At 50.0% G+C, this 27,886-nt stretch overlaps 2 protein-coding genes across 2 annotated transcripts; one reads left to right on the top strand and one right to left on the bottom strand.

The window, feature by feature from the left end:
* Positions 1 to 325: 325 nt before the first annotated feature.
* CLRN2 (clarin 2) lies at positions 326 to 7,186 on the bottom strand. The gene is made up of 3 exons (XM_079779417.1): positions 6,633 to 7,186; positions 1,615 to 1,794; positions 326 to 616 (listed from the first exon to the last, which is right to left on the bottom strand). Exons 1-3 carry the CDS (start codon positions 6,883 to 6,885, stop codon positions 351 to 353), a joined length of 699 nt encoding a protein of 232 aa, XP_079635543.1. The 5' UTR covers positions 6,886 to 7,186; the 3' UTR covers positions 326 to 350.
* A 4,156-nt stretch (positions 7,187 to 11,342) lies between these two features.
* On the top strand, positions 11,343 to 27,796 carry QDPR (quinoid dihydropteridine reductase). The gene is made up of 7 exons (XM_079771892.1): positions 11,343 to 11,538; positions 14,510 to 14,602; positions 18,256 to 18,352; positions 20,671 to 20,811; positions 24,821 to 24,929; positions 25,961 to 26,044; positions 27,359 to 27,796. Exons 1-7 carry the CDS (start codon positions 11,440 to 11,442, stop codon positions 27,462 to 27,464), a joined length of 729 nt encoding a protein of 242 aa, XP_079628018.1. The 5' UTR covers positions 11,343 to 11,439; the 3' UTR covers positions 27,465 to 27,796.
* The last annotated feature ends 90 nt before the right edge of the window (positions 27,797 to 27,886 follow it).

Here is a 27,886-nt window from a genome sequence, read left to right on the forward strand (position 1 = left end):
CTGGCAACATGACAGCCCATTACATCATGTGAGGTCATTCTTATCCCCATTTTACAGAGGAGGGAACTGAGAAGTAGATGTGAAATGAATTGTCCAATGTCACACAGCTGGCAAGTGCAAAGTCTCCAACTCCAACTCCAAGTCCAAGGCCATGGAGAGAGAAGGACAGAGATGCCAGGAATCCGGGAACGGTTTTCTCTTCTGGCCCAGGTACCAGCCTCCCTCCTCCCGTCGCCTTCTTCTCATTGCCAAAATCATGGCCATTCTGGATGGCGAAGCCTGCAACCAAGACGAGGCCTCCATTCCCGCACCAGGCTGACTTAGGAGAGGGTGTGGCCAGGAGAAGGCTATTAATACAAGATATCCTCGGCCGTGACCGTGGCCTCTTCTATTTTGGTCTTAATCTCTGGGAGGGGAATCTGACTGATGGCCACCACCACCAAGTTGGCAGCGTGGGCGGAGGCGCTGGCCACGCAGATCCAGAAGGACTCTTCGTACTGTTCTTCCACCACCACGAAGCGGAAGAGCCTCTCCTGGAAGTTGGCGATGCGCTCCGTCAGGTCGTGGAATCTCACGGCGGCCATGAAGCTGCTGATGGCCAAGGCCACGACGCCACCTGCAACCCAGAAAGGCGGCCCTCACTCACAGCGCCTTCCGTCAGCTGTAACGACTTTACGGGAGGTGGCATTTCTGTGGCACAGGCAACACGCTCGCTTTGGGTTTAAAAAAGCCCTTAGGGAGACACAAATTTTAAATTGCTTTCTTAAAGCGGCCGATAGCCCACACGGTGTGAGGGGTGAGAGGTGTTGCAGAAAGAGGATAAGCTTCAGATCGGATGGGCTTTCACCCTTGACCCCTCTAATTTGCCCCCTGTCCAGTGCCGTCTTTTCTAGGGTGTGCACATCTGGATTAGTCCAATTTCTAAATCGTTTGGGATTAGGATGTAGACCCTGAGGGGGATGTGGGGAGATATAAGAACATCTTACATGCCCTAGCTGGTTTGGCTCAGTGGATAGAGCCTTGGCCTGCAGACCGAAGGGTCCCTCCCGGGCTCGATTCCGGTCAAGGGCATCCACTTCCATTGTAGGCTCCTCCCTGGCCCAGGCCCTGGTCTGGCTTGGAAAATAGAGCGCCATGGTCATCAATGAGACCAAGGATTAATGAAAAGGCAAAGGGCTTGGACTCAGCTTTACCCGGGTCCGAATCCCACCTCTGCTACTCGCTGCTGTGTGACCTTGTGTGAGCTTCGGGCTCCTCATCTGTAAATAGGGGGCTAATAACACTTCATATCCCTTATATGGAGGCTGTGAGGTTTAAACAAAACAGGCAGCTGAAATCCCCAGGTTTCTTCTCTTCTGTCATCCGTGAGGGCTCCTCCCAGCAGCAGCCCCTACTCATGCGCACTAACCATTTGGCCCTTTATTGTGACAGAGACTCTGCCTCGTTTAGTAAGGAGGACATCCGGGCCTGTCGGGAAGGCTATAGACCCAGGGAAGTGAAGGCGGAGGCGGCACGTTAATTCCCTCACACCCTCCACTTAGTTTCTTGAAATTCAGCCTAGTGATGGCGAGGGCATGAGTTGCCCCCCCCCCCGCCCGCAGAGGCTCTCCTTACCTGCCAGGACGTTCCAGAGGCAGATGCCCCCGGGGCCATTGACCGCCTTGTAGGGAACCTGGATCATGTTGAGGATGGCAAAGCCCATGCTGACCAGGGCCAGGGCCAAGGCCAGGAAGAGGAGCAGTAGGATCATCACGTGCAGGCCCGCGTTGAGCTCCTTCACCAGCTGTGGGAAGACTGCGGAGGGGACACGGCTGTTACTTCAACGTCAGAGCTTGGCTCAAGTTCCTAGGGCCCACGCTTGCTCACCATGGAAGCTTTACTAGAGGGTGTGAGGGCTGGGCAGCAAGTGCTGGGCTTTCAAAGAGCTGGAGCCTTCCAGAGGTAAAGTCATGGCCCCCGCGTCTGCCACTTGTTGGTTGCCCAACCATCCTCTCTTCCTCGGGAAGAATGCAACATCTAAATGTGTCCTGTTGGCAATTTAAAGTGCATTGACTGCACAGTTCTGGGGTCTGGTGTGAGCTGGTGCATATAAACCCAGAGAGGAAGGGAGAGGGAGAGAGATAGAAACATCAATGATGAGAGAGAATTAAGCCCGAAACCTGGGCATGTGTCCTGACCAAGAATTGAACCGTGACCTCCTGGTTCATGGGTCGATGCTCAAGCACTGAGCCACACTGGCTGGGCAGATGGCATCTCTTTGGCAAAAGAGGTTGGCAAGAGAGTCAGTGAAAGAAGGACGATCGCAAAGCTTGAATATGTGTTAAGAGAGTTGCCTTCATTAAATCAGGATTGGTCTCAGGCATATCTGTGAACAGGGTAGCAGGATGTAGCCGAGTGAAGCCTAGATCTGGCACCCAAAGATCTGGGTTCAAATCCCAGCTTTGCTCATTTGCCACAACTGTCAAGTAGGATCCTCTAAACCAAGCGTCCTCAAACTACGGCCCGCGGGCCACATGCGGGTGTTTTTGCCGTTTTGTTTTTTTACTTCAAAATAAGATATGTGCAGTATGCATAGGAATTTGTTCATAGTTTTTTTTTTTTAAACTATAGTCCGGCCCTCCAACGGTCTGAGGGACAGTGAACTGGCCCCCTGTTTAAAAAGTTTGAGGACCCCTGCATCTAAACCCTGCCCTTCATACCCATCTTACAAGGTTGTCCAGTGGATCAAGTGAAGTGTGTAAGGATGGTAATAGCGCCCACTACTGGGCACTATGGGAAGCAAGGAGCATCCTTGTGCATCCCTCATAACGACTCAGCAAGGTAGACATTATTTCCCTGTGCCTGGTGGACACTCAATCCTTATGTTGCACAATACTCTTTGAAAATATCCATATACATGTGGCGGGATAATTGAGTGAAATATTCATTGGTATTTGTTTTCTCTATATTTGCCACCATGTTCTAGCGGTGAAGATTAAATGATATATCATAAGAGAGTATTTTAAATATTGCCTGGGAAAAAGTCAGTTCCTCAAAAGGGTGGCTGTGGTTGTTTCTGTTACTATTTTTACTCTCTGACTTCGCAGACCCTCAGTCTCCTCATCAGTGTAATGGGGATAATGCTACCTGCATAGTGTGTGAGTTGGGGGTAGTCAGCATTTACTGAGCATAGTCAGTGGCCGAGCATTTTACATTTGTTCTCTCCTTTAACCCTTGTGACAGGGATAGGAGGTTGACTTTATGAACCCCTTTTCCCCACAGGTTTGGGGACATTACCTCCCTTATCTTTGGGTAAGGTGACCCTGAACTCTACACATAGGATTATAGTCCTCTATAGCGTACAGAGTTTAGATCACTATGTTCAGTAGTTATAAATGAAGCCTTTAAAATGATGGAAAACTAGAGATGGGCATACTCACTCTTCTGCAGCTATTCCAGGGTTTCCACTGAACACCTCCTGGTCAAATTGGGGTCCGTCTTTGAACTCCAAAGTCCCTCCTTCATCATTTGATACCACTGACCAGCACCTCTTTGTCCCCCTCAGGATGCAGGACTCAAAGCTCTCCTGGGTCCACTCACCCCACAACCCCCAATCCTTTCCCCTCTGGGCCTTTGCTGGCTCACGGCCTCCCTTTATTCATGGAAGGTGGGTGTCTCCCACGCCTGAGGGCGAGCGTTTTTGGCCCGTCTTCCTTTAAGGGGTCCTTTCCACTCAGAAGTTTCCAGACACTCCGTGTCTATGTCCTTAGTTTTGATCTAACTTCCTGTCTGGAAGTGTTTCCATTTATAGTTATCTCCACCAGTTATCACATCAGCACTGGAAACTTGACCCTGGAAAATAAACTCCTTTCCAAGGAATTTTCCTGCGTAAGGCTTCTCGCTTCCTTTTCTTCCCTCTCATCTCAGTGTCCTAATATACATTTGTTTTCTTTTCACACTTTCAGCCCCTTTTTATTCCAAACATAGTAGCTTTGCCTGGTGACCTACTTGTTTCATTATCCCTTTCTTCCTTTTTAAAATATATTTTTACTGATTTCAGAGAGGAAGAGAGAGGGAGAGAGAGATAGAAATATCAATGATGAGAGAGAATCACCGATGAGCTGCCACCTGCACACCCCACACTGGGGATCGAGCCCGCAACCTGGGCATATACCCCAACTGGGAATCGAACTGTGACCTCCTGGTTCATAGGTTGACATTCAACCACTGAGCCACGCTGGCTGGGCTCATTATCCCTTTTCTTGAAATGCACTCATGAGAACACACTAGCATCGCAATCCTCACCAAACACTTAAAATAGGAAAGAATCACTATGTGATTGGCAAAGACAAAAAAGTTTGCTAATACACTGTGTTGATAAAGGTGTCAAACTGTGTAGAATATTAATTCATATACTCTCCTGAGAGGGTAATTTGGTAACTCTATCAAAGCGATTTCACGAGAGCACACCCACATATGTTCAAAGCTGTATATATTGGATATTCATTCCAAAACCAAAAGATGAAATTGTTAGTCATGTGTCCTCAGGTATGAAAAAGGATCTTAACTGGTTGTTATGTACAGTTGACTTTTCTCCCCTAAATTTTTATTGATTGATTGATTTTAGAGAGAGAGAGAGATAGACAGAAAAATCAATTTGTTGTTCTTCTCATTTATGCATTCATTGGTTGATTATTGTATGTGCCCCCTACTGGGATTGGAACCCACAACCTCGGCGTATCAGGACGTGGCTCTAACCAACTGAGCCACCCAGTCAGGGCTACAGTTAATTCTTGAACAACATGGATTTGAACTTCACAGGTGCACTTGCATGCTGATCATTTTCATCTTATAAACAGATGGCATAAACTTACAGTTGTGGGGTACTGGCACCTCTAACCCCCATGTTGTTCCAGGGTTAACCGTATAGTTCTTTGATTTTCTCTATGATTGGTTTGGAAATTGATTCTCTGGGGTGTTTCCTTTTAACTTGTCCTTTATTTTTATTTCATTGTTCATATGTGTGTGTGTTCAGCCTTTTATGTTATGTTTTTTTTTAATCCTCACCCGAGGATATGTTTTTTTAAAATTGATTTTGAGAGAGAGAAACATCAATCAGTTGTCTCCCATACGTGCTCAGACTGAGGCTCGAACTTGAAACCTAGGTATGTGCCCTGACCTAGAATCGAACCCCTGATCTTTTGTTGTACATGATGACACGCCAACCAATTGAGCCACCTGGCCAGGGCTGTTATGTTTTTAATAGAGCTATATATTCCAATATCTTCAATATCCCATTCTAATTTAATTGCCGGGTAAATGCAACTATTCCTATTTTCTTGAATACACATAACAAAATATGTATTTTTTTCATGTATTTAAATGATGTCAATTTGCATTAGAGTATTTGTCAACGGCCCAGCTTCTGTCTTTATACATTTAGTAAGATACTAACCCTGGTCAAGTTCTTAAGAACTACAATTCTGAACTATAAAATCAAATAATGAATAAAATTCCTTATTCTCAGCAATATGTTGAGTAATTTTGATTTTGTAGAACGCTGTTCTCACCGGCGACCTGACTACAAAGGCTTGCAGGATATTGTCTTGTTTGTTTTTGTTTTTTCTTTCCAGAAGACCAGTCTTGGAGTCCTACTCTCCTTACATCCAGAGCAGCTCTGATGTGACACTGGATGCCAGCCAACACTTGTGCCTGTCAGCCGATGCTCGTGCCTGCCCACGTTCAAGGCCAGCAGCCTTGCCTGAGGTCTCCCGCCAGCAAACATGCAAGCTGGGCTTTGAACCGGGCTAGTCTGATTCCAGAGCCCAGCACAGAGCCCATTTGCTTTTCTCAGACTACGAAGTTTAAATTTTTTTAAAATTGATTTCAGAGAGGAAGAGAAGGAGAGAGGGATAGAAACATCAATGATGAGAGAATCATTGATCGGCTGCCTCCTGCATGCCCCTCACTGGGGATCAAGCCTGTAACCTGGGCACATGCCCTGCCCAGGAATTGAACCAGGACCTCCCGGATCATGGGTCAACACTCAACCACTGAGCCACACCAGCCGGGCAGACACCAAGCTTTTATATAAACAGCAGTGGAAGCAGTTGCCACGCTCCCTGATGGCTGGTTTCTGCTTGCAGCCTCCTGCACCTGCCTGTGGACTGGCTGAGAGTGCCCGAGGCGGGGGGCGTGGCCATGAAGTCCCTCCCTGCTCTGCTGTTTCCTGGCTGGGAGACCTCAGGCTAGTTATGCAACCTCTCTGAGCCTCAGTGTAGTCTTCTGCAAAATGGGATCGTTAATAATTCCTTCTTTATGAATTTGTTGTAAGGCTTAAGAGACCAGCCGTGTGAAACACAAGCAGAATGTCTGGCATGTGTAAGCCACTCAATATTTTAGTGGCTATTGTTAATAGTGGTAAACGAAAAGGAATACAAATCCCTATTTCTAATGTCTCTACGAGCCTTCACAGGGGGAAAAAGGTCTCTTCTTAGTGCTGAACAAGAACCCCTGGGTGAGTGTGGACTTGGTCATTGTGCCTCAGGGCGAGGCAGAAGTCAAACTCCACATGTAGACATAAAGCACCCTTCCAGATTTGGAAAAATAAGTGTTAGGATCTAAAGCATCTTTCCTGCCCCAAACATACTCACTCGTGAACTGGGACTCGCGGCCCCCGAGCCCGCACTGCCGCACCTTGCACCCTCGGAAGAGCCCGTAGTAAATGTCCCCGATGAATTTGACCAGCTCTGGGTCGGTGGCGTTGACCAGGTCCACTCCTGTCTGACAAAGGATCTTCCCGCTCAGCCAGTGGGGCAGCACCAGGGCAACGATGATGAGGATGAAGGAGGAGAAGCTGAGCAGAGATGCTAGCCCGTACCACACCTTCTTGAACCATCCGGGCATCCTAGTGGGTGCGGGTCATCCCCCAGGCGTCTGAGCCGCAGGGGGGGCCATTGACATCTTCCGGGCACTGGGCGACCCTCTGGCCCAAGGCCGGCTCTTCGAAACCCACCATTTCAAGCTCCCAAGTCCATCCCCCGGTCCTCCCTCAGCGCCTGCGTCCAGGGCCGGTGTTTACAACCACGTCCCTAAGCCTCTGAGAGAGGTCTCCACCTGACAGGGTAGACGAGTGTGTTACTGAAGGAAGTAACCCTACACCTCCCTCTAGACTAATGTTTCAGCCCAGGGCTTAATTGTTCCCCGTTTCAAGTATTTAAATAACCCTGGTGTGGACCACCTCATGACGAAGATGTTATTGGCAGGCAAAACCAGGCAGATCTGACTTTACAGAGACACCAACAATCACCCAAAACGCGTAGGGTGGAAGGAAAAAAGTGGAATGATTGGCACTTGAATATCGCCAACAATGCATGGTGTCGAATGTTGATCACTCTGATGCGGGCAGGGCGCTTTTCTCTCTGAGATGTCACCGCTGTCAGAAATACCGTGAGATGACTTCTGTGCTGAAGGCTTTTAACTGAAGTGTGTGAACAGGGCTTGACGGTGGCTCCTGGATTTCTCCCTGGGTGAATCTGCTGCCCCCTGCCTGTAGCATCACTGAAATGGGAAAGGAACGTGATTTTCCAACGTGTTAGCAAATAATGCTCCCCCCGCCCCCCATCCCCCCACCCCCCACCGGCTCTTCCTCTTTTTTTCTTTTAATCTGCAGCCACTAGAAATGAAACAGTCCCTTATTTCCATCTTATACTGTGGCTTTAAAAATGCTGACTTGTGCCGAAACCGGTTTGGCTCAGTGGATAGAGCGTCAGCCTGCGGACTGAAAAGGTCCCAGGTTTGAGTCCGGTTAAGGGCATGTACCTTGGTTGCAGGCACATCCCCGGTGGGGGGTGTGCAGGAGGCAGCTGGTCGATGTTTCTCTTTCATCGATGTTTCTAGCTCTCTATCCTCTCCCTTCCTCTCTGTAAAAAATCAATAACATATATTTTAAAAAAATGCTGACTTGTGGTCTATTGCCTAAATGCCACCTTAACATCTTGTAAGACTGGCAATGGCTTTGGGGAGCAAGATTGGGCAGAAGGGTCACGGAAAAATTCCTTTTTGGGTCACAGAAGTCTGGAGGGGGGTCCCCAGGGTTCCTTGCTAACCAACAGGAGGTTCAGGGACCTCAGCTGGAGAGTGCCGAGGGGGAAGCAGACAGGGGAATGGAAAGCCAGGTTCCTTCCCTATAACTGGGGTTCACGTCTGTGGTGTCTCCACAACGAACACAAAGAAGAGCCCCCCCCCCCCCCAAGCTTCTGCAGAGCTCCACCACCGGCAGAGGGCTTTCCCTGGGCTTCCCCCCTGATGCTCCGTAACCCTCTGTGGGAGGCGGGGATGGGGGTGGGGCGGGGCGGGGGATGTACTGACTATTCCAGCCATTTCTCTCCTGAGAACACTGGGGGTCAGGTCTCTGACCTGAAATAGCTCATCTTTATCACAATGACCTTAAAATAGTGTTTTTCTGATAATAAATAACAAATTACATATAAAAGAGTGCTGGGGGGGGGCAGGGGCGGACTGGAGGGGGTTAATGGGGGGAAAAGGGGACATATGTAATACTTTCAACAATAAAGATTTATTAAAAAAACACAAATTGGGAAACCAGTTTGGCTCAGTGGATAGAGCGTCGGCCTGCGGACTGAAGGGTCCCAGGTTCGATTCCGGTCAAGGGCATGTACCTTGGTTCCGGGCACATCCCCAGTAGGGGGTGTGCAGGAGGCGGCTGATCGATGTTTCTCTCTCATCGATGTTTCTAACTCTCTATCCCTCTCTCTTCCTCTCTGTAAAAAATCAATAAAATATATTTAAAAAAATAAAAAAACACAAATTGGTAGCTAGAAAATTGTGATGAGGATGCAAAGTACAGCATAGGGAACACAGTCAATAATACTGTAACAGCTCTGTACGGTGCCAGGTGGGTACTGGAAATATCGGGAGGAACACTTGGTAAACTATGCTGTACACCTGAAACTAATACAGAATAATATTGAAAGTGAACTGTAATTGGAAAATAAAATAAAATAAAATAAAAAGAGTTCTTGGCACATGAATACTTTGCCAATAATGACATTCTGTTTTAACATGAAGCATGCTTTGAGAGGCAGGGCATGTGCAATACTTTTGTATCACATTTTGGCCCCAAATGATGTACCTACGTCAACTTTGGATGTTTCAGAGGTGAAGCAATTACGTTTGGAAAAACTCTCTGGGAAACAACTGATTCCCCACAAGCCCTTGGCATGACACTGGAGATGAGCTTGAGCAGGCCCATTAAAGACCTGGGTTCAAATTCCCACTCTTCTGGGCGCGTGTCTGGGACTCGCATGACTCCGTTTCCTAACCTGTCACAGGACTGCGGTGCGAGGTAACATGAAATGGCCCACGCAGATCCCTTAGCACGTGCGTGGCATATAGAGGGCCCTATTTAACCGGTGTTCTCCCCCGCAGTCTCCTAGTAATTCTATTTCTGGTAATGAAGCGTCTGATAATAACATGAGTTGCAGGATGCAGCCTGTTCTCTCATGACGTATTCCTGCATGCCGTGTCTGCCTAAGCTTGTGTGTGTGCTGGGGACAAGGCCCTGTGTTTGGGTGGAGGGTGACACAAAGATGTGTGATATGGGATCCTGCTGGCAAGCTTACAACAGTGTTAGGACAGCGGTTCTCGACCAAGGGTGATGTTGCCTCCCCATCCTGGGAACATTTGGAAATATCTGGTGATATTTTTGATTGTGGTGACTATGTGTGAGGCGCTGCGCCTGGCATCTAGGAGGTAGAGACCAGAGATGCTGTAAGCATCTTAGAAGGCACAGGACCCCGCTCCCCCCCCCCCCCCATGGCCTGCACAGAACGGACAGTGCTGTGATTGAGAAACCCTGTATGAGGGGCACAGGCCATGCGCAGAGTGAACTATTTGCAAGAGAGAAAGTGCCAGGCTCTATTGGTGAGGCAGGTGGTACCGTTTGGTGGGGGCTTACACACGGTTACAGAGGTCCAAGGACAGTATTATAGGACTTGACACCATTGAACTTGTGTTCCTACCAGACCAGAGGCCTGTTATGTACTCATATTTTTAAGCAAGCAGTATTTATTTTCATTAAAAGCATTAATTTGGGAGATACAAACACGTAAACTACAGTATGCTACAATTTTTGTATCGTTGGTTTGGTAAATGTCAATGCTTAAATATGCCCCCCCCCAAATGGTATTAAAATATCCCCCCCCCCCACTCCCAAAATGCAAGAAGCCTGGAACTCACAATCTCTAAGAGGCCCAATGAATTGTAACGTAAGTATTGGCAAAAATGTCAATATTAATAATGCTCAATCGGCATTTATTGAACTCCTACTACTATTTAGAGCCACACAGCTCTAGAATTAGCTTTTAAAACCCTTTCCGAAGCCATAGGCAGCTTAGTATTCCCCTTTCACTGGCGAGGAGATTGAGGCTATTCAACAGGGTGGCCAGGCAGTAGCCTTCACTCCTATTTAGAGAAAAATTATATTACTAGTGGTTTGTCTTTTTTTTTTTGAGTTTTTAATTCAATTTTTAAAATTTTAATTACAGTTGACATACAATATTCTATTGGTTTCAGGTGTACAACATAGCTGTTACAATATCATTGACTATATTTCTTATGATGTACTTTATTTACATCCTCATGACTGTTTTGTAACTGTCAATTTGTACTTTTTTTCTTCTTCTTTCTTTACTGATGAAGGTATTTCATAAGTTCTCACTCGTGGTTTGTCTTTTCTCGCCAATAGACTCCCATTCTCTGATGCTGAGATGATGGCCGGGCCATCCCCACTCCCGCACTCCTGCTCTTCTCCACCGCTCCAGCCTTAGCCCCGCGCCCTATACGCCCGAACCCCGTACCTAGGGGCAGGCTGCAGGGCTCAGCAGACTCACCGTCCCGGGGCGGGCCCGCCAGGTTGGGGGCGCGGCCGAGAGTGCCCGCCCCTCTGGGTCTCCTTCCTCCCCGAGCCGGGCCGCGCGCTAGGCGGCAGCAGCGGGCGCAACGCGGGCGCGGCCGCGCGCGACTCCTCTCGGCTGGTTGGCCGGGCGGGGCGGGGCGGGGCGGGGCGGGGCGCGAGGGGGCAGTTCCTCTGGGCTGGTTGGCCGGCCGGGCCGGGGCGGGGCGCGAGGGGGCGGTTCCTCTGGGCTGGTTGGCCGGCCGGGCAGGGGCGGGGCGCGCGGGGGCGGTTCCTCTGGGCTGGTTGGCCGGCCGGGCCGGGGCGGGGCGCGAGGGGGCGGTTCCTCTGGGCTGGTTGGCCGGCCGGGCAGGGGCGGGGCGCGCGGGGGCGGTTCCTCAGGGCTGGTTGGCCGGGTGGGCCGGGGCGGGGCGCGCGGGCGCGGTTCCTCTCGGCTGGTTGGCCGGCCGGGCCGGGCCGGGGCGCGCGGGGGCGCAGCGTGCGGGCTGGGCGATCGGTGCAGCGGGACCAGCGGGAGGCGCAGGATGGCGGCGGCGGCGGGCGAGGCGCGCCGGGTGCTGGTGTACGGCGGCCGGGGCGCGCTGGGCTCCCGCTGCGTGCAGGCGTTCCGGGCCCGCGACTGGGTGAGTGCGCGGGCGGGGCGCCGGGGCTGTGCCTGGAGGGGCGGCCTGGGTGGAGGGCCGGGGCGATGGTGATGGGGGTGCAGGGGGCCTTCCGGTGCATCCTGGGAGGCCGGTCTGGAGGAAGCTGGGGATCCATGTGCACCCCGCACACGGGTGCTTGAAAGTGCACACGCGAGTCTGCATGTCTGCTCCTGCCTCCGCGTGCGCGCCCACCCGGGCCTTGGGTTCGGCCTTTGCTCAAAGCGGGAGGGGGCGGCTGCCCCTGGGTCTCCGCCGCCGCCGGGCCGGGAAGCCCGGCATGACTCAGGGGAGAACAGCAGAGCCGGAGGAAGAGGAGCGCAGGTGGGGGGCCAGGGAGAGAGAAGGAGGAAGGATTGGGAAATACACCGCCTGACTCTGGTTACTAGTCCTGCCACCGTGAACTGATTGCTTCACTTCCACGAACCCGTTTCCACGTCTGTAAAATGGGGATAATGCTAGTCTCTGCCCCTTAGGGGAGTTGTGAGGATGACATGGGGTCATTGGTGTCCTCGCGTGTAAATTACCTGACTCCAGGTAAAAGATGTCTCAATGTTAGCTATTATTGATATGTTTATTTTGTATATTGAAGGGGTTCGCAAGAGGCTTCCCCAAGGTATGTCACTTTGGCACGTGAATTATGTTGAACCAAAGGCTGGAGACCCTGTGGGTTCAAGAGACACTTTTACCTCTCCCTTAAAAATTTTAAATTAGGGGTCTTGCCCGTAATAAGAGTCACCACCAGAAAAATACTTTTAGGACCTATGTGTAGGGCAGTGCAAACTAATTACTGAACATCTGCTTTCCTTATGTCCTTTGAATGACCTTTCTCCCCTCTGGGGCCCCAAGGTGCCTTACCTCATCCTTAGCTCAGAATCTAACTTATGCTTCATTTTAACGTTCTGCCTCTGACCTTATCTGTGTGGGGCTCCCACATGTACCTATGCAATTCAATTTAGTTGTTTTCCCTTGTTAATCTCTCATGTTGATTTCATTACCAGGCCAGCTGGAAGAATCTAGAAGGGTAGAGCAGTTTCTCTCTCCCCTGTTATTGAGATACGGATCTAGACTCCTGTTCCTTTAGCCTCCTTTGGACCTGATACTCCAATGTAATACTGGAGGCTTCTTTGATTAGAAGACGATTTCAGCTACTTTGCATAATCAGGGTCACTCCCTGAAGGTGGCCATGTAGGAACTGAGCTGGGCGCAGGCCAGGAACCCTGACCCCAGCCTCCCAGCGGGGATCAGTGCGTTCCCGGAGGAGACTCTGCCCTGTGTCTTCCTGCTGCAGCTGTCACTTGCTCAAAGTCCACGCTGGAGCTCGGGAGTTTTCCTGAGGGATCCGTTAGCGCAGCAGCAGCAGCTGCTGGGTGAGGGTGCCCTGGGCCCAGAGAGAGAGGGTCCCAGGGTTTTCTTCTGGCTCAGACTCTGGCATAGGAGTACGCTTCTAAGGAATTCTAAACACACCACCCCTTCCTGCCGCACGCCTGCTCTGGAAGCTAGGAAGTCTGCATCGATGGGAGGTGGTGGCCATTGTCAAGTTTAAGGATTCCAGCCGGGCCAGGCACTGTGTTCCTGCATACCAGATCTCTTACGTACTCTTTGTTTCTTTTACTCTACGCGATCATTTTACTACAGAGTCCTGTTGGTATCCACATGTTACAGATGCGAGGACTGTGGTTTCCCTTGGCGGGGGGGGGGGGGGGGGGACTTTACTTTACCTTTGATTTGTGAACTGATTTACCTTGGACTGTCCCCACCCCCTTCATTCCTGGGAGCTCTGGAATGGAACCTTTTCTTTGTCTCAGTCTCTCCCATGGCTGGTGACAGAAGTAGTGAGCGTTCCTGAATGGAGGCTGTGTTCTTCAAAGCTTGGCAGAGGTCTTTATCTCTGGGCCTTCAGAGCTCAGGGCCCTGGCCCTTTCCGAGTAAGATCCATATGTCACCTGGGCTGGCAGCTGCAGCCTCCTCTCTTTCTTTCTTTCTTTTTTAAAAAAATATTTTTTATTGATTTCAGAGAGGAAGGGAGAGGAATAGAGAGCTAGAAACATCGACCAGCTGCCTCCTGCACACCTCCTACTGGGGATGTGCCCACAACCAAGGTACATGCCCTTGACTGGAATTGAACCTGGGACCTTTCAGTCCGCAGGCTGACGTTCTATCCACTGAGCCAAACGGGTTAGGGTCTCCTCTGTTTCATTTAATTCTCACGCTAACCGTGTTTATTGCTAACCCCACGGGGCAGGCGAGGACCCTCTGCAGAGCATGAGCTCGAGAAAGCCACTGCATGGCAGAGGCAGGATTCAAACCCGCTGTGCTGGGGGCAGGGGTCCAAAACTCTCGCCCTGCACGGGCCTAATCCAGCCTGCCGTCTGTTTTTGTACAGCCCAAGAGCTACGACTGGTTTCACATTGTTAAATGGTTGAAAAGAGGTTATGAGAGGAATATCATGTGACGTGTGAAAATCACATGAAATTCATACTTTGGCACTTGAAGTTTTATTGGAATACAGGCACGCTCATGCGTTCGCCTGTGGCCTGTGGCTGTTCTCCCGTTCTAACAGCGGAGTTGAGCAGTTGCACCGGAGACCATAGGGCCAGCACAGGCTAAAATATTTCCTCTCTGGCCCTTTACAGAAAAAGTTTGTGGACCCTGGTTGGGGCAGGGGTCCTCTGGAAGTTCAGGGTTTGGCTTTCAGAGGTGAGAGTGGAAGAAGAGGAAGATGAGGAGTTTGGAGGCGGAATGGGCTGGGCTGGGGTAGACTGGCTCAGGTCAAACCTTCCTGTAAGTGGGAGAGGTCAGTAGCTAGATCCTTTCTCTAGTGGGTTTTCCTCCGAGCCTGTCACCTGCCCCCCCACCCCCGCCCCTCACCCGCCCCCATTTCTGGGCATAGATCTTTAAGGGAATCACAACTATTATCTCTTGACCAAAGCTGTTTCCTTCTTCACTCCAGTGGGTGGCCAGCATCGACGTGGTGGAGAATGAAGAGGCCAGCGCGAGTGTCGTCGTTAGAATGACAGACTCGTTTACGGAGCAGGCTGACCAGGTAATTCCAGAAAAGGCCCCCCGCACCCCCCCCCCCCCCCCCCACCGCCAAGCCTGTGGGGGAGAGCCCTAGGGAGAGGTCTCCACTGGCCATGTGTTCTTCCCCTTTTCGAGTATTATTTCTCTCATTATGAAAGCCATGTGTGCCCATTGAGGGAAATTTGGAAAAAGTGGAAAAAATATAATGAAGATATATTACCCATAATCTGTTTTAGCTAGCTGAGCATTCACATTTTGGCCGATTTTCTAGTCTTTCCTGTGGATACTATTAGCGTTACAGGTTGAAATAATCCTGTGTTTTATATTTTATGATCAGCTTTTAAAAATTTTAAATAAAATTTTGTTTGATTTCAGTACTTCTTCAGTCTCTTAAAAATAAAAACCCTCTGTGTCAACATGTAATTTTTAATATTGTGGGTTGGCCACAATTTTCTTAGTTTCCACGTGTACATTTAACTTTTTTGCAGTTTTTTACTTTTACTATTAACAAGTGGCGATCGTCGTTGTCCCCATCCCCGAATATTTATTTAGGGTGCCTTCTAAACAAGTGGCGATCCCTAGCTCAAAGCAGGAATACCAGTGAAACAGGTTATTTTGAATTATAAGTGATAGATCCTCCCTACCCCCAACTGATGGATGGAGTATGACGTAAACTCCACCTGCAGCCGGACATTCCTGAACACCTTATATGGACTGTACATTGAACCCCCAATCAGCACCTGCCAAATACCCTAAGCCCCCGATTCCTAAGTCCCCGATTCCTAAGTCCCTAGGTGCCTAATCATGTGCCTTACATGAAACCACCAGTCAGCGTGTGCTGAGTGCCCTAAGCCCCGTCCCCTCTTTTCCTCCCCTTAAAAGGCACTCTCACCCCGGCACGTGCGCGCGCTCTCTCTCTCTCTCTCTCGCGCTCTCTCTCTCTCTCTCTCTCTCTCTCTCTTTCTCTCTCTTCCCTTTTCCCCTCTGGAAGGCCGCTGGCAGGGTGATCTCCAATAAAGCCTGTGTCCTGGTATCCCATGGTCTCCGGCCCTCTGTTTCATCTTACAATAAGATGACGTGCTTATCGTAATACAAGAAATCAAACAAAAACTCTGTAAATATTTCAGTCAGTGGTGCAATCCCCCCGTGACCCCAAGACAGTGCCCCTCCCCAGCAGGAAGCTCTCTTAACAGCTCGGTGGGTGTGTAGGTATCAGTAGCTGAGATGCTGGTAAGTGGCTCCCACAGACTGCCTGAAGGACACGCTTCCTGGGGTCCTGGCGCCAGCGCTCCGGCCCACATCCCCCAGGAAGTGACCTCCTTCTTTGTGTGAGGGGCTGTGTTTACACAGGCACCCTGGGAGGCAGGCGGCCGGGGTGGCAGCCCCATTTATAGCCAGGGGACTGAGTTTCAGACACTAAGAAGCTGTTTGGTGGCGGCGGGGGGGTGGGGGGGGGGAGCATGAATCGCCTAACAAGACACTTGCTAACGCCTCATGAACAACTTGAATAAGTCCAGGCCCCGTTTTTTTGTTTAGTTGCCCTCCCCCTGGTAATCTAAACACGGTTGGGGCCCCAAGGTTTTGTGGTCCTTAGCGATTTTTCATACCACATTTAAAAATGTTATTTAAGTCAGTGGTCGGCAAACTGCGGCTCGCGAGCCACAGGCGGCTCTTTGGCCCCTTGAGTTTTTAGCAAAGACCAGCTTAGGAGTACCCTAATTAAGTTAATAACAGTGTACCTACCTATAGAGTTTAAGTTTCAAAAATGTGGCTCTCAAAAGAAATGTCCATCGTTGTACTGTTGATATTTGGCTCTGTTGACTAATGAGTTTGCTGACCACTGTTCTAAGTGATGCATGTATGATGTAGGAAATAGAGTAAAATAAAAAGAAGGGGGCAATGGTGTCCAGTCCCATTATGCAGTTAATATGTTGTGAGATTTCCTTTCAGTCCATTCCTCCAGACATGCACATGTATAAATTAAAAAAACCAAAAAACACCTATGAGCATACTGTCCTGCTCATTTCTAAAGCATCAGTTTGACATAGGCTAGAATATAAAAAGCCAGCTGCCTTATTCCAGAAGGTAGATTTTTGTTGCTCTTACTTTTCTCTTTTTTAAATACGTCTTTATTTGATTTGATTGAATTTGGACAGAGAGGAGGGGGAAGGAGAAACATTGATGTGAGAGAGGAGCATTGATGGGCTGCCTCCTGTATGCAGGGGTTGAACACACAACCTGGGTATGTGCCCTGACTGGGAATTTAACCAGTGACCATTAGGTGCCTGGGACAACACTCAACCGACTGAGCCACACCGGCCAAGGCCTCTGTTCTTAACTTGTCATAATATGGTCCCGAAGTTTCCTGCATTATTGGCTTTAATGGACATGGCATTGTTATGTATCAGGCATCATTCTAAGTGCTTTATTCACATTAACTTGCTGAATGTCTGTAACACCCCAGAACAAAGTTTCTAATTTATCTTCCTTTTAGAAATGGGGAGTCTGAGGCACAGAGAGGCCCTGGTATTTGCTCAAGGTCAAACAGGTGGGAGGTGGCACAGCCAGGATTTGAACTGGGCAGTGGGGGTTGGATGCCTGCTCTCCTTACTGCATGCTAAGCTGCCTTGCAGCAAAGCAGCTCCGTGCGAATAAAGTAACCGAAGCTGGAATTACGTGCAGGGGAGCCCCGGGCTCTGAGAGCCGCGGGCAGAGGTTCCTGCAGTCAGTGTCTGCTGCTCTTGTTGGTTGCCGGTGCTGATGTCTATGTGCTTTTTGAATGTGAAGTTGCTTGTATCTGAGACTTGGCTATACAGAACTTTTAATCTCTTTAACTTCTCCTCTCTCCCCCTCCACCCCCCCCCCCCAATTAGGAATTTTCTGGACAATAGCTCAACATCCAGTTTTTGTTTGTAAAGCTCTAGAAGAGGAAATTCAACCCTAATACATATGAAATTGGCCCCCTGGGCGGCAGTTCACTAGTGACAGTGAAGAGATGCAGAAGCCAGGAAGGCATGACATTTATAGAAAACTATTGGGCAGAAAGCAACATTTAAGGGGGAGGAATTAAAAAATGCGTAGATGTAAAAAAAAAAAAACTAAAGTCAAACAGTTTCATTGTTGCTGTGGGCTCCCTGCTTTCCTAAAAAGTAGAACAGATGTCAGGGGAGGTGATCCAACTTCCGGCAGCTGGGCTCTGGGCTCTTGGCAACAGGACGTGGCTGAAGAATGAAGGGAGGGCCCAGCCGGTGTGGCTCAGTGGTTGAGCATTGACCAATGAACCAGGAGGTCACAGTTTGATTGCTGGCCAGGGCACATGCTGGGGTTTCGGCTCGATCACCAGTAGGGGGCGTGCAGGAGGCAGCCGATCAATGATTCTCTCTCATCATTGATGTTTCTATCTCTCCCTCTCCCTTCCTCTCTGAAATCAATAAAAATAAAAATTAAAGAGAAGATTCTAGATTACTTTATAAAAATCGCATTGAAGTGTAGGTGGGCTTTCCTAACCCAAATGGTCATCGTAGGTTCGTCCTACATTTAGTTGTCAGAGTGTTCCTTGCCAGGTGCCGTTACCCGTCTTCCAGGAAAGTGAAAAATAAACTGAAGTGTCCGAAGGCGTCGTCCTGTTGAGGTTTCCCCGCCGATTTATGCCTCTTTTCGTCCTTTTCGGTTCAGGTGACGGCTGAGGTCGGGAAGCTCCTGGGTGAAGAGAAGGTGGACGCTATCCTTTGTGTGGCTGGAGGCTGGGCCGGGGGCAATGCCAAGTCCAAGTGTGAGTCCTTTTCTGAGTTGATCATTCACTCGGCTCTGCTCTTTGTCCGGGGGGCAGGGACCAGGCCGGTTCTGTGTGCCAGGCCAGATGTTTTCCTGCGTGTGTCCCAGGCTCTGTACAGGAGCTCTGTGAGGTGGGGACGGCCACCCCATTTCACAGCTGAGGAAACAGCTTCCCATACACGGGGTTAGAGGAGGGGACATTGAGCTTGAGGTGTCAAGGCAGGATGGAAGCAGCATTGTTCCAGCCCTAATCTCACAGGGCTCATTCCTGGGGATCGGGTGATGCGTATGACATGGAGAGATCGCTCCGCGGGTCAAAAGGACTCAACATTGAGCTTTTAGCAATGCCGAGTACATTTTCCAACTTTTTATTAAGAACATTTGCAAACACCCGGAAAAGCTGGGAGAAGAGTTCAGGGAGCACCCGCCCCCTCCTTCTGGATTCGGCAACTGCTGACATTGCTGTCCTCGCTCTCTGCAGGGGTGCCCTGTGTGGGCATTTTTCTGTTAGCCACTTAGCCCTTTGCTGATTTCAGCATGCATCTCCAAAGAATATGCTCATTTCCCCACATCGTCATCATACTGTTACCATAGCTAAGGAAAGTAATGGTCATTCTGTAAGAGGAATAAGATCCAACCCACGTTCAAATTCCCCAATTTATTCCAGAGCTTTTAGAGTTCTTTTCCCCCTAAGCATCAGAGTTTATGCCTCATTTTATTGTTTTTAGTCTCTTAATGCAGAATCCCCCCTCCCTGATAGACTTGGTGAGGCAGGGCAGTTTTCATATGAATGTATTTCACTGTTTCTGTCTTCACCTGGTTCATCTAGCCCGCGTGTTTCCAGTGCACTGGAATTTAGGTCTGGGACTTGCTTAGGATCAGGTTAAGTATCTTGGAGGCGAGAATTCCTCCTGAGTCGTGTGTACTTCTTACTAATCCCAGTGGGACTGTCGCCGTGTCAGATGGCCCTACCGCCCCCGGTGATGCCCCGTTTGCCGATGGGTTAAGGGGGTAGCCGATAGGCTTCCATTGTAAAGGTCTGTTTTCTGTTTGCAATTAGTAAGCGACCCGTGGGACGGTGCTTTGCATTGTGCGTGCATATCCTCTTCCCAAACACCTTGAGAATCCCAGGTTTCTGTAGCCTAAGGGTGTCAGGCATCCATGGATGATCCCTGCCTGAGTCAGTGATCGCCGTGGGGGTTGGAGAATGGAGTTTCCTAATTCTGTCATTCCTTCTCCATGGATTAGCCAAAGCCTTGTAAAAAGGAATCGATTTTCTGTGAACCACACTCGAATGTGAAACTGATATTTTGTGGGGTTTTGGCAGAACACCCCGATGGCCTTTTGTGTATTTTGGGAACAAGACGTGGTCAGCGTGCTCCGTCAGTGTTTTTCCAGTCCTTTTCTGCAGGGAAACGCGATCCCTGGTTGTCCCTGGGGGGTGACCCCCTGCTGGATGGGGGCTTTCTTCCTGGTCATGGGCGCAGCCTCACTGGGGTCTTTGTGCCTTGTGAGGGGGGAGGGGACGGCTGCCCAGCTGCCAAAGTCACCACTCGTTTCTTCTTGCGTTTTTAGCGAGGCCAGAGAGTTAAAATAAGTGTGAAATGTTGTCATTTCAGCTTTTTTTGTTTTTGTGAATCCTCACCCGAGGATATTTTTTCTGTTGCTTTTCAGAGAGAGTGGAATAGAGGGAGGGATGGAGAGAGAGAAAGAAACATCCATGTGAGAGAGACACATCGACTGGTTGCCTCCCAACAGGGGGGGTGGGGGGACGGGGGGGGGGAGGGGGGGGGGAAGCGCACCTGCAACCCAAGTACATACCCTTGACCGGAATCGAACCCACAACCCTTCGGTGTGTGGGCCGATGCTCTAACTATGGCGCCACACCGGCCAGGGCTCAGCTTTCTTCTAAAGGGTCTTTAAAGCCAGCGTTAAACTTTTGGCCTTGAAAATGCAGCTTTGTAAAAGCCCTCTGTGTCCTTGTGGTAACGGTCCCTCGGCTTATCATCAGTCAAACCTGACTTAGACATGCAGGTTCCCTTACAAATCTAACGCCCTCACAAAGCAGGCCCCTCTCTGACGGACCGGCCCGCGGACTGGTCACAGTCCGCACGTCCTGGCTGAACTGTGGCCGGTTTGCAGGTGAGCAGGCTGGGACTGGCGGCCTGGATTCGAACCCGCGTCTCTGACCTCAGAGCCCTCGCTGCTCGTACCAGACCCTGCCGTCGGGGCTGGTGCCTCCCCGGTGTCCGCACCCCGAGGGACCCGGCTGTGGGCTCCTCCCGCGGAGGCTGAGCCCACCTGTTCCCCCCGCAGCTCTCTTCAAAAACTGCGACCTCATGTGGAAGCAGAGCATGTGGACGTCCACCATCTCCAGCCACCTGGCCACCAAGCACCTCAAGGAAGGAGGCCTCCTGACCTTGGCGGGGGCCAAGGCCGCCCTGGACGGGACTCCTGGTAAGCCTCCACTTCCCCGTCTGTGAAATGGGAGCGCTGCTAATGCTTGCTCGCGGGGGCTGCGGGGCACTTCGGTGAGACGGGGAATGTTGAAGCCTTTTCCCTTCTGGGGTGCTTTGTGTGGGTGGGTTTTGCTTCCTTTAGGCCTGAATTCCTCATCTTCCTGGTGGCTAAGGAATGCTGCCATCTGCCCCTTGACCCCCCCTCCAATCTGGTTTATTTGCCCACGATCCACTCTGGGCATGAAGGGTGCTGGAATAGGTACAAATTAGATAATAAACGTGTATGGTCACCATCACGTTGTGCTCGTGTGTCCCGGGGAAGCAGCTCGGCCGCCGAGAATAGTGTGGGTGATAGACTGAGAGAGGCTGGGGTGCCTTCTTCGTCCCAGACGGGTGGCCTGGAACAGATCACGTACCCGACCACACTTCTGCCCGAGTCCCTGTAACCAGTGACAGCAGCGTCTGCCTTGAGGAGCAGCTGTAAGCGCTGGAGGCCTTACCACGTGCGAGGCGCCCAGCTCAGGGCCCGTTCCTCATGGGCCACTGCACCTCTGTGTGTTCTCAGGGCACCTGGGGCCGAGGGCATTCGTGATCTTTCTCAGGCTATAGGTCAGGGAGCTAGGACGTAGCGCGGTTACCTCGCTTGCCCGGGTTTCCGCAGCAAGTAAGTTGTAGCCTTACTGTGAACCAGAGCCCCCGTCACTTCTAAACTGTGCGCTTTTCCCAGGATCTCAGGCGGATCCAAGTTCCCTTGGCGTTTTTTGCTCCTGGTGTTAGTGTGCTAGGGCTGCCGTAACCAAGAACCCCTGCAGCTCAGACAACAGACATTCGTCTCATGATTCTAGAGGCCGGAAGTTCAAGATCCGGGTGTCAGCAGGATTTCTTCCTGGTGCCTCTTTCCTCGGCTTGTCAATGGCTGTCTTCGCCTGTGTCCGCGCACGGTCGGCCCTCTGTGCCAGTCTGGGTCTCAGTCTCCTCTTCTTATAAGGACACCAGTCCCATTATGGTAGCACCCACCCTGATGACCTCATTTTAACGTGATCACCCCTTTAAAGACCCCATCTCCAAGTACAGTCACATTCTGAGGTACGGGGGTTTAGGACGTTAACATATGAATTTGGGGGGCACAATTCAACCCAAAACACTCCCTTTCAGGTAGGGTTAAAGGAATGTAAGTGGTGGTTTGGGGGGTACAGCACAGAGGCAGGAAGTGTCCACCTCTACTACCTAAGTGGAACTCTTCTTTAATAAAAGGGGGTGCTGCTTTTCGGCCTCTTTGGTGTGCTGGAGAGCTTGAGCACCTTTTTCCTTTTGAATGCAACTCGCTGAACTGCGAGGCTCTTGCGAATCAACAGTTTCTTGCCTCTTATTTTTTTACTACGCGTCTCAGAGCCTATGATCTTACCCGTCCGTGTCTATTGCAATCATTAAAGCTGTGTAAATGTCAGGTGCTAGCTTGGTTGACTTCTGATTTTTATTAAAGGTGACGGAGAGCAGAAGTAAGTAGAGAAATGAGTAACAGCTTGGCATTTAAAAAAGAAAACCCCAGGACCTGAAAGAGTAATTTTTCTGAAGGACAAAAATATCTCTTTGTTCATAGTTTTGGATACTGGTTAAGAGCGCAGGCTCTGGGACTACACCGGTTGGGTGTCTGTGGTGGTTTTGCCACCTAGTGTGTGATATTTGGCAAGTTACTTAACCTCTCTAAGGCCCAGTAGTGTCATCTGTAAAATGGGGATAAACAATAAAATATTCTGTATGGCAGTTAGGACTTGCAAACATCTCAATGGATGCAAGTGGCTTAGAAAGGAGTGACAGAGTCAGTAGTAAATGTGAGCTGGCATGATTATTTCAGACTTACTCTTGCTCAGCTACTTTTGCTGTAGATGCTCATAGCTGTGCTCATTTTTAAGGTCTTAGTTAGGTATTGTTAAATTTGTTTGAGTCATGAAATCTTTCAGCTTTGGTTCAGACCCTAGAAAAACCTGGGGAATTCTATGTATAATTTGAAAGTAAATGACGAGGAGGCTTAGTAGTCCTTCAAACCCGAGAAAAGTTGTTCAAAAGGAAAACATACTGAGAAAACCCCACCCTCTTATTTCCAAGGTTGTATTTGTAAGTCACTTTCTGGAGGATAAACTGTATTAAATGCTAGTGACCACTTTGGTTTCGCTGTGTTTGGAAAGCAGTCTTGAGGGACTACCTTGATCATTTTATAATTGGGAAGAAAGTACTTAGCTTCTTATAAAATACTTTTTTTCCCTCCCATTTCTTGCAAATGATCTCCTTACTTGCATTGTGTAGAATTTTATAGAATTAAACCATTAGGGCCGAAACTGGTTTGGCTCAGTGGATAGAGCATCGGTCTGTGGACTGAAGGGTCCCAGGTTCGATTCCGGTCAAGGGCATGTAATTGGTTGCGGGCACATCCCCAGTGGGGGGTGTGCAGGAGGCAGCTGATCGATGTTTCTCTCTCATCGATGTTTCTAACTCTCTATCCCTCTCCCTTCCTCTCTGTAAAAAATCAATAAAATATATTTTAAAAAAAATTAAACCATTAGGGTTGCGGGTTGCTTGTTTCAAAAAATATATTTTTATTGATTTCAGGAGGAAGGGAGAGGGAGAGAAAAACAGTGATGAGAGAGAATCATCGATAGGCTGCCTTCTGCATGCCCACTACTGGGGATCGAGCCCACAACCCGGGCATGTGCCCTTGACTGGGAATCAAACCATGACCTCCTGGTTCATAGGTCGACACTCAACCACTGAGCCACACCAGCTGGGTGCTTGTTTCTTTCTTCATCAGATCCTGTCTCATGTTGTTTGATTGGAATGAAGAGTGAGCCCTGGAGTGTGCTGGGTCGGGGCTGGATGGATGAGATTCATAAGCTGGTTTCTTTGAACCCCTGCAGAGTTTGTCTGATCTTTCTGCCACTGGTGGCCCCCGGCCCCTGTTTAAACAGAGAAGGCTGGGATGGTGAAATATTCTGCTTATGCTTCTAAATGACCACTTGAGACCTTGACCTGCTTTTGCAATCTGAGGTTGCTGTGGAAGCGGTTCAGTGATTGGTCCCTCGCCTGGGCTGTGATCCCCACCTCCCTCTGGACCTTTGCTGCCTCCTCAGCTGTTTTGCTTTAAAGAGCATGCTTGCCGGGAGCTTTTAAAGAGGCTGCTGACTCCTGAAGAAGTTGTGTGGAGGAGGAGAGGTGTTTACAGCATTTAGTGAGCATCCACAGCTAGGTGTGTGGTGGACTGTGGAGGGGAGAGACCCTGTTCCTGCCACCTGTCTGCAGAGCAGGCAGACACCTGTCCTGAGAAAAGGCACGCCTTGCTCATTCAGCAAGCATTCCCTGATCAGTGGGGGCAAAGGAAGACTAGTGGGCAGCGTTGTGTACATATGTCAGCATTGCTCACACTTTACCCAGGGAGATGGACTCCTGGGCGTGTTACTTCTTTGAATTTGATGGGAAACATTTGTTGAGCACCTACTGTGTGCTGAGCTCAGAAGTAAGTACTTCATTCCCATTTTACCGATGGGGTCACAGGTTAGCAGGGCAATGAGAACTAGCTCAGGATTTCTTTAGTGGTAAGTGGAAGAGCTCGGATTTGAACCGGTGCAGCCTGACTCCAAATGACAGCTCCATTTTGCTCACAGGTAATTAACAATCCGGGGGTTCAGAACCCAGCTCTTTCCTGACCCTTCACCTCTGGGGGCGGGAGGGCTCAGTGCAATGTGTGTGTGTGTGTGAGCTTGGGCGTGTCACCCTGTCTGAGCCTTGATGTTCTCAACGATAAAAATAAAAATAGGCTCAGCTTACAGCTTTTGTGATAAACGTTAACGGTCAGGTGGCAGTAGGTGCGCTTGCAATGTTACGTGCCTTCCACGCTCTCTCCATAGATGCCCATCCTGCCCTTCTTCCCGGCCTCCTCTGGTCCCTGGGTGGTGGTCTTCGGACACGCCAGCGGTGGCCAGTGCTCACTGAACTGTTTCCTCTCCATTTCCCAGGGATGATCGGCTACGGCATGGCCAAGGGCGCCGTCCATCAGCTCTGCCAGAGCCTCGCGGGGAAGAACAGCGGCATGCCGCCCGGGGCTGCGGCCATCGCGGTGCTGCCGTAAGTGCTCTGCCCCCTCTGTCTCCTCTGCCCCCTCTGCCCAGAGTCCCCGTGGCCTAGAGCTGTTTCCCAGGGACCTTGGCTCCACAATTCACCCCTGGCCCTGAAGAGCCTTTTTCCGGTGCTGGGTGAGCCTGGCGGCCAGAGTGGTGGACTGGCTGATGGGTGGGTCTGTCTTGCCTCTTTCTTGTTTTATTTTTTTTCCTTCCTCCCATCTGTTTCCCCCTTCTCCCTGATTAAGCTTAGTCCACACATTTTATTTGAACACTTGTAGTTCTGTCTTTTTTTAAAAAAACAACAATATTTTTATTGATTTCAGAGAGGAAGGAAGAGGGAAAGAGAGAAACATCAATGATGAAAGAGAATCATCGGCCCTAGCTGGTTTAGTTCAGTGGATAGAGTGTTGGTCTGCGGACTGAAAGGTCCCAGGTTCGATTCCAGTCAAGGGCACATGCCCAGGTTGTGGGCTCCATCCTCAGTAGGGGGTGTGCAGGAGGCAGCAGATCAATGATTCTTACTCATCATTGATGTTTCTCTCTCCCTCTCCCTTCCTCTCTGAAATCAATAAAAATGTATTTAAAAAAAGAAAGAAAGAGAATCATTGATTGGCTGCCTCCTGCACACCCCCTACGGGGGATTGAGCCGCAACCTGGGCACGTGCCCTGACCAGGAATTGACCTGACTGTGACCTCCTGGCTCATAGGTCAATACTCAGTGCTCAACCACTGAGCCATGCCAGTTGGGCAAGACTGTATTTAAAAAAAAAAAAGCAAAATGTGGCTCTTTCATTTGGTTCCTGTCTGCGTAACGGGGGGGGGGAGGGGGGGGGGTCACAAAGCGCCTCCCTGAATTACACTCGGACTTGACCTCTGTGTGCAGCGGCTTCCTGGCCTTGCTCTGATTGTCCACGTGATCTCTCCACGTGCGATGCTGCCACCCGTGGTGCCGGAGGCCCTCGGTGTGTTTTCCTGGCCGAGGAGGCCGGGCTGCCGAGGGGAGACACACATGACAGGCTTACCTCTGCACCGCAGGATTACCCTCGACACCCCGATGAACAGGAAGTCCATGCCCGAGGCCGACTTCAGCTCCTGGACGCCCTTGGAGTTCCTCGTGCAGTGAGTATCACAGATACCAATGCCAGTGCCCGGCGGCTCCAGCCCCTCGCGGTGCCCCGGGCTGGGGGACGCGCACACAGCCACACAGGTGGCCTGGGAGCTCACTGGCCTCTGAGTGTACGTGGTACGTCAGTGTGAATCTCATATGGTGGGGGGGGGGGGGGGGGGGGGCGCATGGGCCGGGAGAGTGTCCCCAGCCCTGCCCCTGGAGACGGGGTCATGACCTATGGCAGCAGGTTAGGGAGTTTCAGCGGCGCTGGGCTTTTGGATCCTGTCCCGTCCCCCCAACCCCCCGGGCTTGTTGGACACTCGGGCGGAGCTCCGGAGATGTGGCATTTGAACCTCAGTTCTGGTCCGGAAGGCACAGCCTGGCACTCAGGAATGTCCCCGGAACTCTGAGTGCCGTCCGGTTAAAGGGGGTGCAGAGTCCCGGCTGGGGGACGGTTAGAGGGGTGGTGTACTCAACAGCTGAAGGAGAGGTTTCAAAAAGCATCAGCTATGTGTTCAACCTCCTGGGTTTCTTTTTAAAATATATATATATTTTATTGATTTTTTACAGAGAAGAAGGGAGAGGGATAGAGTGTTAGAAACATCAATGATGAGAGAGAATCATTGATCAGCTGCCTCCTGCACACTCCCTACTGGGGATGTGCCTGCAACCAAGGTACATGCCCTTGACCGGAATCGAACCTGGGACCCTTGAGTCTGCAGGCCGACGCTCTAGCCACTGAGCCAAACCGGTTAGGGCCCTCCTGGGTTTCTTAAGCCTTTTCTCCCTGCCGCCCTCAAGGAGGGTTGGTTGCCCCTCCCCACACAGAGTTAGTAAATGCCCCTATTCTAGCATTTAATGTATTTTATTGTAAAAGTCTATTTTTTGTACTTTTTTTTCCATTGCCTGATACAGCTGTAGGTGTTCCATACATGTTTGCTATAAAAAAAAAAAAAAAGAATGAGTTTCTTCTTTCTCTATTTCAAATTTCTGGGAAGGTAATATAGCAGCGTATGAAGTATTGTTACACATGTGCCTATCTTTTAGAATGAACTAAACTGCTTTTTTAAAATTATGTGAAATCATACCACTGTGTTATAACATATTCCAACAATGCAGGAAAATACAAAAGTGAACGTTCACATCTCGCCAGCTCCTGCCACTCGGAAAGTGGAAGGAGTGAAGTGCTGACATCATGGGGACCTGGTTATGTGTCCGTGATGCCTTAGTGGCTTTTCACGGTGGCTCCCGAGCCATCGATGGGAATATAAGCACATGTCAGATTTTTTGCTTTTAAAATGTAACACTTTTCTTGTTTGTTCTAGAACCTTCCATGACTGGATCACAGAGAAAAACCGGCCAAGCTCAGGGAGCCTAATCCAGGTGGTGACGACAGAGGGAAAGACGGAACTTACCCCTGCGTATTTTTAAGCTTCATCTCAGTGCCTGCCAGAAAAGTCAACGTATCTCAGTGTAGCTGCGTCTGGCCTCGTGCTTTCTGTAATCCTGTTTGTGGTTCGAGATAGCGACACCTGTTTTTCTCTCACCTTAATGTGCATTTGCTCTCCTAGGACAAAATGTAAATGTAAAATGTTCATGTGAAATAAAACTGTGTGTGGGGAGGCCTACAGGTGGCTGTCGGCTTGACTGGTTCAGAGATTTGTTGGTATTGGGGACATTTGGGGCCCCGAGTTATTTTTGAGTGTTACGTTTCTGTCACAGATGTAGTTTTTGCAGCGTTGAATTAAACTGCCTTAAAACTCCTTTTGTGGTGTAAGCAAAATCCATGGACTCTGTCCGGCATCTTTTCCCTGTGCGGTCGCCAAGTGTGGGCGAGAACCACTCGTGATTAC

This window comes from Cnephaeus nilssonii (genome assembly GCF_951640355.1).
Source record: "Cnephaeus nilssonii genome assembly, chromosome: 1".
NCBI lineage: Eukaryota > Metazoa > Chordata > Mammalia > Chiroptera > Vespertilionidae > Cnephaeus > Cnephaeus nilssonii.